At 38.9% G+C, this 13846-nt stretch overlaps 1 protein-coding gene across 1 annotated transcript; it reads left to right on the top strand.

Annotated features, from left to right (window-relative positions):
- Positions 1-4938: 4938 nt before the first annotated feature.
- On the top strand, positions 4939-7083 carry LOC105447257 (cell wall protein DAN4-like). Its single transcript, XM_011685093.1, has 2 exons — positions 4939-5827; positions 6782-7083. Exons 1-2 carry the CDS (start codon positions 4939-4941, stop codon positions 7081-7083), a joined length of 1191 nt encoding a protein of 396 aa, XP_011683395.1.
- Positions 7084-13846: the final 6763 nt, after the last annotated feature.

Raw genomic sequence — 13846 nt, 5'->3', positions numbered from 1 at the left:
GGACTGCGCTAGTGATAAAAAATAAATGAAATGCGAAAGTTCATTAATATTTTGCGGTTCTGTTCTTTGAAAGAAATTTGTGTACATCAATTCGTGAATGACTAATTGTTAAAACGAATGAATGACTTTATTTATCACTACAAAAAGATTATCCTACCAATTCTTAGGTACAAAACACATGCGACAACAATGTTGATGTACATGAATTTCTTTGCAGCATCACTTATATTTCAGATACACTCAGAATTAACCAATCATTGCTTCCGTTTTATATCGCATGTATATATTTACATCGCACTACTTCCATAAAGGGGGAAGTCCACATAAGAGAGAAACTACTTCGTGAAGTTTGAGAAATATCCGATTAAAATAGGTCATAATTGTTTGAAGTTGCATCAGTGACCAATTGTGAACTTATGGCGTATCTTGCGAGCTCTCCATTTTCGGCTCTGATTGATCGCACCTTCCAAAATTCAAACTTTTTCACTCAGGGCCTGCAAAGCGTATTCCAAAGTGTGTGTGTGTGTGGGGGGGGGGGGGGGGGGCATCAACAAAAAGGGCACTCTCTGAAAAAAGGGGCACTTACAAAGGGAAACCTCAAAGTGAACATACACAATTCTTAGACAGTGGAATATAGCCCTATATCGGGCTGCTACATCGTCATGATTGTGATTACACCACCAGGGATGACATCAGTTGGTGTGCTCCCGTGGGGGCAGGGGCAAGTACCCTAAAAGTGCCCCCTTTTCATAGGAAAAGTGCCTATTCCCCTCTGATAAGTTCCCCTTTTTTTATACGTGCCCCTTTCCCTTCAACAATTAAGTTCCCATTTTCCTTCGCCGCAAGTGTCCATTTTCATTCCCATTAGTGCCCTTTTTCATCTCTAGTTAGTGTCCCTTTTCAGGTATGAGAAGTGCTCCCTTTACCTCTGATAATTGCCCTATTCAAATCTGCGAGGTGCCCCTTTTACTTCGACAAGTGTCACTTTTCCTTTGTAAGAAGTGCCCCCTCCTCTTAAGCGCACCTTTTATTTTCACCGTTGTGCCCGTTTTCCTCATGGTCAGTGCCCCCATTAAAACAAAGCTCTTTCCCCTTCTCATAAATGCCCCTTTTCACCTATGAAAAGTGTCTCTTTTTATTCTCATAGGTACCCCTTTTCCTCTCTGGTAAATGACCCTTTTCAGGTACAGGAAGAAGTTAATCCTTTTCACTTGAGATAAGTGCCCTCTTCACCTCCGATATTTGCCCCTATTCAAATCTGATAGATGCTCATTTTACTTTGAAAACTGCCCCTTCTCCTCTTGATAAGTGCTCTTTTCATCGCTGATGAGAGCCCCTTTTTATTTTGACACGTGCCCCATTTCCTTTCTAATAAATGCTCTGTTTCCTTCTTATAAGCGCCCCTTCACCTTCTCATCATTACCTCTTTCCATCTCTGATAAGTGCCCCGTTTATTTTAACACGTACCTTTTTTTCTTTTCAATAAGAGCCACTTCCCCCCTTCTCATAAAAGCGCCCTTTCACCTCAGATGAATTCCCCTATTAAAATCTGAATCGTGCCCCTTTTCTTTCAACAAATGCACATTTACTTTATTACAAGTGTGTCTCTTTTTCATTCTCATACGTGCCCCTTTTCATATCTGCTAATTTCTCTTTTAATAGTGATACCTGCCCCTTTTCCAATCTAATAAGAGACCTATCCCTTTTTCATAGGGGGTCTTACAAAGGAAAGGGACGCTTTCTCGATGTAAATTATTTACTGTATACTCTATGTTGAAATAATTGTTACATATATCATGTATATATACATTGTGTTTCATATTGTACTGTTGAGAAGGAAATAAATGTTATTAAATACAATAAAATACAATAAAATGGGGCACTTTGGGTATCTGAAAAAGTGGGGGTCACTGTGATCCCCCCCCCCCCCCACCGGAGCGCAGCATGTTTAAGTTTCACTTACCTGTTTCTTACTTTTCTGCTTCATATCAGGGTGGACTTTCGGTACTCGGAAACAACTTTTCCTTTTTAATAAGGGGCTTTCATAAATGCCCCTTTAAACATGTTATAAATGCCCCTATCAACATCTAATAAATGTAAGGTAAGAAAATTAAAGAAGGATATAGCGCCATCTATAGGCCTAAACCAATTTGCTTCAATATCGCACCCAAGTGATGGATAATGACAGTATTTAAAGAGCGGTTTTGTTCTTTTTTAGGGGGTGTATTCTACTTTTCTTTTCCTTCTTCTTCTTCTTACTCTTCTCTTTTCATCTTCCGCCTCCTCCTTCCTCTTCTTCTCTCTTCTCTCTTGATTTTTCCCCCTCATACTTCGTTATTCGGTTGTTTTTTCAAAGTTTTTTTTGTCCCCAATTTTATAGGCATAAAAGTTATCACGATATTGCTAATATATCCTCTTTCCTCTTTACCTTCTTCTCGACTAATTTTCCAATAGCAAATCATATTCTACAGCGTGTGATTAGCTTTCCTCGTATTGAAAGATAATTGCGAAATTTTAGGGGCGGGGCATGATGGACCCAGTTTATCTAAGAGGATTTATCTGACCTGACAGTGTACACAACGATACCTTAACATCAATGTGTATTTCATTGTTTATACAATCAAATGCGAAATATAAAACTATAACTGAATTTAAATCGAGCTGAAAATGAAACCATGTAGTTTACTTGTTTTGGGGTTTTTACGATCCGAGATACACTTTGCTCAGGCATAAACATTCGAGTCTTTACATAGGATTGTATCAATTTGTTTATTGGGTTATATTGGACTGGGTAATTGTCATTTGAAATATCTGACTCGATCGTAAATTTAAAAAAAGCTTGTTATCGTTATAATAAACAGCACAAAACAGTTAGTATTGTATATACTTTGCAGTAATCGTACATGTTCAGAACAGGGAGTTTCCACAAAACGATATGCGACCGACACGTTTTAAATGATTATTTTTATGAAGACAATTAATATCAGATAATAATACAGAGCCGAAACGAAGGAACGCATTTCAAATGGATTTCACTTACTGTATCTTCGTATGGTTCGCCATCATTTCTTTTCCAGGCAGGACAGAAGGAGGTAGGAAACGTCAAAATAATAATTGTTCTTGTTATATCAGTTATTACATAATTAATATTTATCACATTCATGAATGTGATTTTATTTTTAAAAAATCAGCTTTTTTAAACACTTGTTGTCAGAGATGATTAAACACTTACTTATTGTAAGGGATGATTGAGCACTTCAATTGAGACCTATACATTTAATTCCCGATTTATTTCCTTATCTGGACAAGGAAGAAGTAAATTTAACTAATATTGACTTATCCAAACTAAAGTTCTGAATCATGGTCAAACCCTAATACAAGCCTTTACATGTCCACATGTATATTATTGTATGACTCCAAGATAAAACACAATAATTCAAGGGTTTATCAGAAATATAATTCCCAAAACATTCTTTTTGCATGATTTGTTAAGGTTTGGCGCTGTACATGATGCCCTAAATCAATCATTATCCAAAAAAGCACAGCATATAACCAAAATTCAAATATCAAAGAAAAAATGTACCCTCAGAAAAATACGATGTTATTTCGAAAAAGGTGTATACTGAAAAATAATAAAATAAAAACCGTAGGTGAGTTTTGCTTTATTGGAAAATAAAATATTCGATTTTTTATTGTAACAAAGTGCGCTATGCAGTTTAGGGACCTTTTTTCAATTGGAAGGGAATTCGCAAGAGCAAAGTATACTCCTCAAAATCATATCTGTAGGAAGTATATTGTATATTGTAGAAACGAATAATGGGAAAATGAATCATTCAATGAAATCGTAACTGTTGTATTTCCTATATATATACAGATAGACTAACGATCTGCTCCACGACTAAATGTCTCAAAGGCGAGGTAAAAACTTCAGAGAATAAAGGCTTTCCAGCTGGTAGTTCTGTAGGAACAGCTTTAGTCGAAATAACTGGTACATTGAGGACAACGTCAGATAAAACATCGTTTACATTAGCAACAACCTCCGAGGAAGCGACTACTACAATAGAGCCATCGTCAGAGGAAACAACTTTTACAATAAAAGGAACATCTGATGAATCAACATTTAAAATAGATACAACATTCGAGACAATATCTACCGAAGAGGCATCTACAACTGAAACAACTTCAGAGTATGCAACATTAACTTTACAAGCAACATCTGAGGTGACATCATCTCCAGCAAAGGCAAACACAGGTAAAACAACAGCTACAATAGTTACAACCTCAGATGAGACAGCATCTACAACCTCTAACGAAACTATTACTACAATAGAGGTAACATCTTTTGATACAACACAAGATACAACAACTCCAATGTCGACGACAACAGATGAAGCGACTTCTACACTAGAAACAACATCTTTGGACAAAAGATTTACACTCGATACAACATTCGAGGTAACATCTACATTAGAGACATCTTCAAAGGAAACTACAATAGCTACAACTTCAAAGGAAGCGACTATAATTAACACAACATCCGAGATAACATCTACAGCAGAGACAACTTCAGAGGGTACATCATCTACAATAGACACAATTTCTGGAGAAACAACCTACACAATTGAGACAGAGACTTCAATAGAGACAACAGTTCCACAGAACCCACTTTCTTCAATGGAAACATTGACACCAAAAGGAGGCACATCTCGAATTCATACAACTCCAGAGGGTAACATTTTCAATTCTAGCCCAGTAACAAAACAAACAACAATACCCACAGGTACTTTGTTATCTGGCGAAACAGAACCTGTTACCCAAACGAGCAATGCATCATCTTCGCAATCAACACATGATGGCACAAACACCCAACTCATTACAGTTATTGAAACTGTGCCATCTTCAACAGTTGAAACTGCATCAGAAGGAGTGACGTTGCCAATGGAAACGGTGACTGGAGAACTGACAACATCCAACCTACAGACATTCACTGACGAAACAGAAACTGTTACTCTAACTAGTCCTACCTCATCTTTGCCATCTACACCTTACACCACAAACACCCAACTTACGACAGTGAATGCATCTGTGCCATCTTCAACAGATGAAACTACAGCAGAGGGAGTGACGTTGCCATTGGAAACGGTAACTGGAGAACTGACAACATCCAACCTACAGACATTCACTGACGAAACAGAAACTGTTACTCTAACTAGTCCTACCTCATCTTTGTCATCAACACCTTACACCACAAACACCCAACTTACGACAGTGAATGCATCTGTGCCATCTTCAACAGTTGAAACTGCATCAGAAGGAGTGACATTTCCATTAGAAACAGTAACCGACGGTTTATCAACACCGCAAATGCAGTCAACAGTTGCAAATGTTATGCGTACGACATTCCCTCCAGATGTCTCCCAACATACCCAAAGCACCACCATGTCTTCTTCTCAAAGAAATTTTGTCGAAACGACATATTCTGAACTGCCAGATATTTCTGCAGACTTCACAACAGTGGCACAATCAACACCAAGAACCTCCGCAACCAGTCTGGCCACTTCTCTAAATACGGATAATGAAACTGTTTCAGAAGTGACAGTAGTGACTGATATTATCGCTACACAGACAACAGTTATTGGTGAAAGGACACCTGGATTGCAGACGACCACATCTTCACCTGCTTCGGCTACACCAGAAATCATATTCCCTGAGACCACTATGACCGTCCGTACCACCCCTGAGGAAAAACCATCAAGAGCTACCACTTCTTCGACGGAAGACCTCTCCACAGCTGCTGGGAGCACTAACCAAACGACAGCGCCATCAAGTAAGATTATTTAAGATCTATTTTCCTCGGTAGGCCTGCAGGAGAAGACTAAACAACTCCCCGGAACTGGTCTTTCTTGTGGCTACTGAATCTTGTAGTACCAACCATCTCTTAATCCATATTTTACACATTGCTAGGGGAGAACTTAAAATATAGACTAAGTATTTCTTACACATCAGGACAAACAAAAGTTAAAACAGGATATTAGTTTGCATGAACTCATGTTATTTGCTTCATTAATGATCCTTTATGTATTCGCACGGTCGACCTTTGATGTTTTGAAAACGATTTAGCCTCCATAAATAAAAAAAATTATCATTATCATCATGTGAATATATTTATTCAGCATGTTGAACTATGCACCTGTATAGATGTTATGCACCTAAAAACAAAGTTTAATTTGCCCGATTTTTATTCTCGATTTTGACATAAATACATTGATAAGTTGTGATGTATGAAGAAAGAAAAAAACTGTTCCCATCATGTGCAACTTTATCTAAAAAGAAAGGTATGTGACGTGACGTAAAATTACCATTTCAGGGGGTGGGCACTGAGCAGGGCAGAAGGGGGATGGGAAGAAATATACCCCTACCCCTTGCCTTAGCCAGTAGACCTATATTATGAGAGCTTAGGGGATTATTTAATATCATAAAAAATCAATCGTAGGGCAAAAGCCTTGCCCATTTCAGACTAAATCAATCCGACCCTTAATTATAGACATATTATTCTCATTGAAAGATATCTAAATAATCTTTCTCTCTCTCTCTCTCTCTCTCTCTTTTGTTTTCTCTCTCGTTCTCTCTCTCCCTCTCTTTCTCTCCCTCACTCCCTCTCTCTCTTTCTCTCTCTTTCACACTCTCTTTCTCTCCCCCTCTCTCTCTCTTTCTTTCTCTCTCTCTCTCTCTCTCTTTCTCTCTTTCTATCTGCCTGTCCCTCTCTCTCTCTTTAAAACAGAAACTTCACCTACCGTCAAAGCCATGTACATTATCGGGGGCATCGGTGGTGTTTGTGGGTTAGTCCTCATCGTTTTGGGCGTGGTCTGGCTAATCATCATCTATCGTCGAAGACAGTCCTACACATTCGATAACGACATAGAACTCGAACTTAACCCATCTGACCCCAATGCCTGTTACATTCACGACGAGGATGTCGATGTCCTCAATGACTCTGGGGGGAGAGTTGGTCTCAATCCTCTAAACTCTCCGTTTGCTTTTCAGGATGCGGCAGGAATAAGGCCTATCGAAAGGCTGATCTGATTTCTGATTTCCAAAAACTTTTCTTTATTCATCATTCAGTTCAGTTTTTATTTCATTCTCAATAAAAACAACATACTTAAAATATATACACAACAGAGTAATTAAAAAATCGATACAGAGCAATTCGAACAAAAATGAATTATGAGAATGAGAGGTTCTGACTTGAGATAAAAATATGGTAATTAGATGAACTACGAGTAATTACATATACATTCATCCTGTCAACATGAAAGACTACAAACTGATATCACGTCTCCCCACATTTCCATTTGTCGGCATAAATCTGTTAAAAATTCGGCTAAACACAAAGTAAACTTCACGAGTGAAACTTATTTTTGTATTAACCATTTTATAGTTTGTCAAGATGTCAATTTCGAACATTTACTCTTTATGAAGCTCTTTTCGTTTATCTTCAACCATTATTCTATTATCATTTATTTATATACGTATATAACTTTAGGTATGAACAATAATGTAAACTTTATCTTTTATCATTTGTATTGTACATTTATATGATCATTCCTGTTTTTATGCACATTTTATGTAAACATTGCATTATTGGTCCCTGGACTATACTGCGTTGTACGTTGTATATGTTGATATTAATAAACCGAAATTGAATTGAATTGAATTGAATTAGGCCCTTTTATGCTGCTCAACACAGTATTGTCTACATATACAGCATTGATTTATTACTCTGTTATTCTTATACTTTTGTGTCTGCCTCATAGAATGTTTTATTATGGTTTGAGAAATAAAGATGAACTGAAATTAATTTTATTCAGGTATGTTATCGGATGCACTGTTTGTCGTTCGTTTTGAGATATATCCTTTTCGATATATTCTGCATATTTTCATAAATTCTCTTAACGCAATTTTTACTCAGTTCCATTCTCCACAGCGAGAATTGATGCCCATAATGGATGCAGTGGCAGATCTAGATGTGCGCCGAATCAACCCCCCCCCCCCCTTGGCAGCCTAAAAAAGGGGGAGGGCGAAAGAATAATAAGGAGACAAGAAGGGGAAAACCATTTTTTTTGGGGGGGGGGGGGGCAGAGGGGAATCGCTACCCTGAGTAACGGGTCGGCAACATAAAGGATGGGATGGAAAACTATTTAATGTGCGGCTTAAAAAAGGAAAAAGGAAAAGGGAAAAATGGCAAGCGATAGAAGAAAAGAAGGTAAAAGAGAAAAAGATAGAGCGAGAAAAGAAAAGGAGAGAGATAGAGAAAAAAAAACATGAAAGTTCAATTAACACATAAAGATTAATTACATAAAGATTAATTCTCGCTCGGTCGCTAACCTCCCTCGCATAATATCCTTCAAAATGTACAACTAAAAAATTTAGAAAATCTGTTTTCCGATGGTATCACGTAAGCACAGTTTACATACTGTATGTTTACAAGATAAAGAGTTATAGAAATAGATCATTGCTACAAAAAGAAAATTCCGCTTGCTGTTTTCAGTAAGGAGTCACTACAACATAATTTGCCAGGCTGATATTTCCCATTTCAACCTTAGCGTTGATACAGTACAATACTGTACATAATTATATGACAGAGGCCCGGAGTAGGAAATAAAAAATCCCGTCCATGCCCAAGCTCCCTACTTACTAAAATTTACCTACTAAACTGATATGTACAACTCTTCGGATTGCACACTAATTACCGGCAAAATAAAAGTAAAGTGTGAAAAAGGGTATATTGCTTGGTTTTATACTTTAGTTTTGCTAAGGAATGTAATTTTGTAATACAATAAAACTACAAAAACATGTGAGGGGGTAGCCTACTAGTCACTGCCGTAATCTTCGCCCCTCTCGTTCGCTATGCTCCCTCGTCCTCTAGGCGTATTGATGGGGGGGGGGGGGCAGTTGCCCCCAATAAAATTCAAATGTAGTTTAATTCTCATTCGATACCATTGATTTACAAAATGTGTTTGCTGAAATTACACTATTTTCCGGGAATTTTTATCCCTTTTTTGTAATTTATACGTTTTATGCGTTTATATGAAAATGGCATATTCCCAAATTTTCAGTCAGGCAAAAAATATGCTTATGTAGAAGACTACAAGTCATGTCAAGGCACGCAGATCGGCGGGGTTCGGTGAGCCTTCCCCCCCCCCCGGCCCCCTGACTTTTTTTGGAAAAGTATTTTGAAGAGAACTAGAAAGAAAGAAAAAAAAAGAAAGAAAGAAAAGTGACCTGCCAGTGTCAAAAGGGAGGTATGCTCATCTGACCGTAATTGAATACCTAGAACCCCAAGCTTGCGGAGGCTCCGCCCCCTGGACCCCACCAAAGGCCCTAAGGCGGACACTTGGATGCTCATCTGACCGTAATTAATGCCTAAACCCCTGAACTTTAGGGGGCGACCTCACGCCAATTAGTGACCATCCAGTATCACAAATGAGCTAACAAAATATATGCTCATCTGACCGTAACTAAATGCATAAAACCCCTGAGCTTCCGGAGGCTCCACCCCTTTACCCTCTGTGGGGCATGCATGTATAAGAGTGGTGATGATGCGGATTTTTTTTTTCTTCTGCCCCCCCCCCCCCCCGAAAAAAAAAGGATTCTGCTCATTACGCCACTGGCTCCTCGCATTTGGTCCCCCGGTCATAACAAGAAATCGCCACCCCTGACCTACACTATTAATATGTTAATTAGACCGAATGACAAGGAAAATTAAACATGTTATGTTTTAGTTACTTGGTTAAATTATTTTTAGGGAAGAAAAAAACAAACTGACCTAACTTTTACTTGCACAAGATCAGTGGCGGATCCAGATGGGGCCCGAATCGGCCGTCACCCCCTTTGGCGGCTTAAATGTTTAAAATAGAAATAGAGAGCGACGAGGAAAAGGGGAAAAGGGAATAGAATAAATAAATAAAAGAGAAGAAGAATTGCAAAGGAGAGAGAGAGAGAGAGGGGAGAAGGGGGGGGGGGGGGGGGTGAGGGAAAAATAAAGTCGCTGCCTAAGCCCTAAGGGCTTGTGTGCGCACCCGTTGAGTTCGGATTCGGTCCCCTCTTTTAGAAATTCCTTGATCCGCCGCTTTGGATGGGTAAAGACAAAGTATGAAATACGAGTCAGATTTAAGATATACCCTGTCATGTCCACCCTTCCTCGACAAAATAAATAGTGTTTTGGGGGTTATCTGTGCAGTTCATAAAACGTTGCACTGTGTTAGCGTCATAAACGTAAAAGTGCGTTAACATTTGTGTTGCTTAACCATTTATATGAGCAGAAATGATTGTAGACATTCCATAAAATTTGGAAGTATTTGTGTATTTCTTATTGACAAACTTCTTACCCAGTTGTGGATCTAGAGGAAAAGGAAAACACGTGCTCCCCCTCCGACACTTACACCCCCCTTCAAGTATACCTAAAGAATACACAATTTACATGTACCAACCCCTCCCCCTCTCCCCCACACACATGCACCAAATTTGATTTGATTTGATTTTTTTTTTTGGGGGGGGGGGGGAACACTCTCCAGAACCTTTGCAAAGGACGATAATTTTTATCATCCTCAGAAAATTTTGAAAAAATGCAAAGATATACAGATAATTATGATGTAACGAAGATCGAATAGACTCTGTAGCCAGTATTCAAATATGAATAATATTTGCCCTCGCTCTTTGCGCTCCCTCACAGTTAAAAAAAAGAAAAATCATCCCTATTTTGAATTGAATGCTTCAATATGTTTTTTTTCTAAAAAACGTAAATTTCAAGATTTTGGGGTCGGCCGCATAGTTTTTTTTTGTTTAGGCCTCACCCTCAATACCGGGTGAAGCTTTTCTTCACACACCTAATCGGAGATGAAGGTAGCCCATCCAATGTGTAAAAATTGCCAATTTGATAAGTGTAAGGATCGTATTGTACAAGTACAACCGCTATACTACACACACGCAATATATTCTTTGTGTATTGTATCCATCAGGCATGATCAGTGCAACGATGGCTGGCTACCAATTAAAATAGGCATGGTGGTCGGATATAATGAGAGTAGATGATGGAGGGGGGGGGGGGGGTAAAGCGCAGAACTTAAGGGCAAATCAAAGAATTATACTACGACCTCACCTCATTTATGTTAGAAATTAAATATATCCCCGCACCATAATTATAAGCATGTCATGCGTTATATGCCTTTTCTCTGCGAAAGGGGGCATTGACTCTTTAAATACCAAATCACATAAACTATTCACCATTATGTCACCGTCATGTACATATTTTCTATGGACATAATTTTTCACGATCTCAACTTTTCACCACCCTAGCGTCATGTACATTGTCAATTATGGATAAAGTGGAATATTAACTCTTCACCACCCTACGCTTACTTTTCACCTCCGTCATGTACATTGTCTATGGATAAGCTGGAATATTTACTCTTCACCACCCTACGCTAACTTTTCACCACCCTACCGTCATGTACATTGTCTATGGATAAATGGTATTATTAACTCTTCACCACCCTACGCTAACTTTTCACCACCCTACCGTCATGCGCATTGTCTATGGATAAGCTGGAATATTAATTTTTCACCACCCTACGTTAACTTTTCACCACCCTAGCGCCATGTACAGTAAGTGTCTATGGATAATCTGGAATATTTAATTTTTCACCACCCTACGCTAACTTTTCACCACCCCACCGTCATGTACATTGTCTATGGATAAATGGTAATAATATACTCTTCACCACCCTACGCTAACTTTTCACCACCCTAGCGTCATGTACAGTGTCTATGGATAAACTGGAATATTTAATTTTTCACCACCCTACGCTAACTTTTCACCACCCTACCGCCATGTGCATAATTGTCTATGGATAAGCTGGAATATTAACTCTTCACCACCCTACGCTAACTTTTCACCACCCTACCGTCATGTGCATTGTCTATGGATAAGCTGGAATATTAACTCTTCACCACCCTACGCTAACTTTTCACCACCCTAGCGCCATGTACATTGTCTATGGATAAGTTGGAATATTAACTCTTCACCACCCTACGCTAACTTTTCACCACCCTAGCGCCATGTACATTGCTATGGATTATTAACTCTTCACCACCCTACGCTAACTTTTCACCACCCTTCCGTTATGTGCATTGTCTATGGATAAATGGTAATATTAACTCTTCACCACCCTACGCTAACTTTTCACCACCCTAGCGCCATGTACATTGTCTATGGATAAGCTGGAATATTAACTCTTCACCACCCTACGCTAACTTTTCACCACCCTAGCGCCATGTACATTGTCTATGGATTATTAACTCTTCACCACCCTACGCTAACTTTTCACCACCCTTCCGTTATGTGCATTGTCTATGGATAAGCTGGAACATTAACTCTTCACCACCCTACGCTAACTTTTCACCACCCTAGCGTCATGTACATTGTCTATGGATAAGCTGGAATATTAATTTTTCACCACCCTACGCTAACTTTTCACCACCCTAGCGCCATGTACAGTGTCTATGGATAAACTGGAATATTTAATTTTTCACCACCCTACGCTAACTTTTCACCACCCTAGCGCCATGTACAGTGTCTATGGATAAACTGGAATATTTAATTTTTCACCACCCTACGCTAACTTTTCACCACCCTAGCGCCATGTACAGTGTCTATGGATAAGCTGGAATATTAACTCTTCACCACCCTACGCTAACTTTTCACCACCCTACCGTCATGTGCATTGTCTATGGATAAGCTGGAATATTAACTCTTCACCACCCTACGCTAACTTTTCACCACCCTACCGTCATGTACATTGTCTATGGATTATTAACTCTTCACCACCCTACGCTAACTTTTCACCACCCTTCCGTTATGTGCATTGTCTATGGATAAGCTGGAACATTAACTCTTCACCACCCTACGCTAACTTTTCACCACCCTAGCGTCATGTACATTGTCTGTGGATAAGCTGGAATATTAATTTTTCACCACCCTACGCTAACTTTTCACCACCCTAGCGCCATGTACAGTGTCTATGGATAAACTGGAATATTTAATTTTTCACCACCCTTCGCTAACTTTTCACCACCCTAGCGCCATGTACAGTGTCTATGGATAAACTGGAATATTTAATTTTTCACCACCCTACGCTAACTTTTCACCACCCTACCGCCATGTGCATAATTGTCTATGGATAAGCTGGAATATTAACTCTTCACCACCCTACGCTAACTTTTCACCACCCTTCCGTTATGTACATTGTCTATGGATAAGCTGGAATATTAACTCTTCACCACCCTACGCTAACTTTTCACCACCCTACCGTCATATGTGCATTGTCTATGGATAAGCTGGAATATTAACTCTTCACCACCCTACGCTAACTTTTCACCACCCTACGGTCATGTACATTGTCTATGGATAAACTGGAATATTAATTTTTCACCACTCTACGCTAACTTTTCACCACCCTATAGCGCCATGTACATTGACTATGGATAAACTGGAATATTAATTTTTCACCATCCAATTACAATACAGTTTATTGAAGTTAAAACGGTATTATGTCCTATGTGCAGGCCAAAAATAATGACGAGGTTAAATTCCAACGTAATTTGAATGATAATAATAATTTAGAACTTCCCTCAAAACCAAAAGGTTTGAAAATGTCTTTTTGTGAGAAAATAATGATCATTAGTTGTCGAATTGAATTTAGCGAGCACGCTCGTTTAATTAGTCTGATTTTTACATAATAGACAAATGTACATTTAGTACATGTAGAGAGGCGCGGATCCAGGGGGG

This window comes from Strongylocentrotus purpuratus, unplaced genomic scaffold (genome assembly GCF_000002235.5).
Source record: "Strongylocentrotus purpuratus isolate Spur 01 unplaced genomic scaffold, Spur_5.0 spur5_scaffold_7, whole genome shotgun sequence".
Taxonomy (NCBI): Eukaryota; Metazoa; Echinodermata; class Echinoidea; order Camarodonta; family Strongylocentrotidae; genus Strongylocentrotus; species Strongylocentrotus purpuratus.
This window is presented reverse-complemented; position numbering and strand designations above follow the sequence as displayed.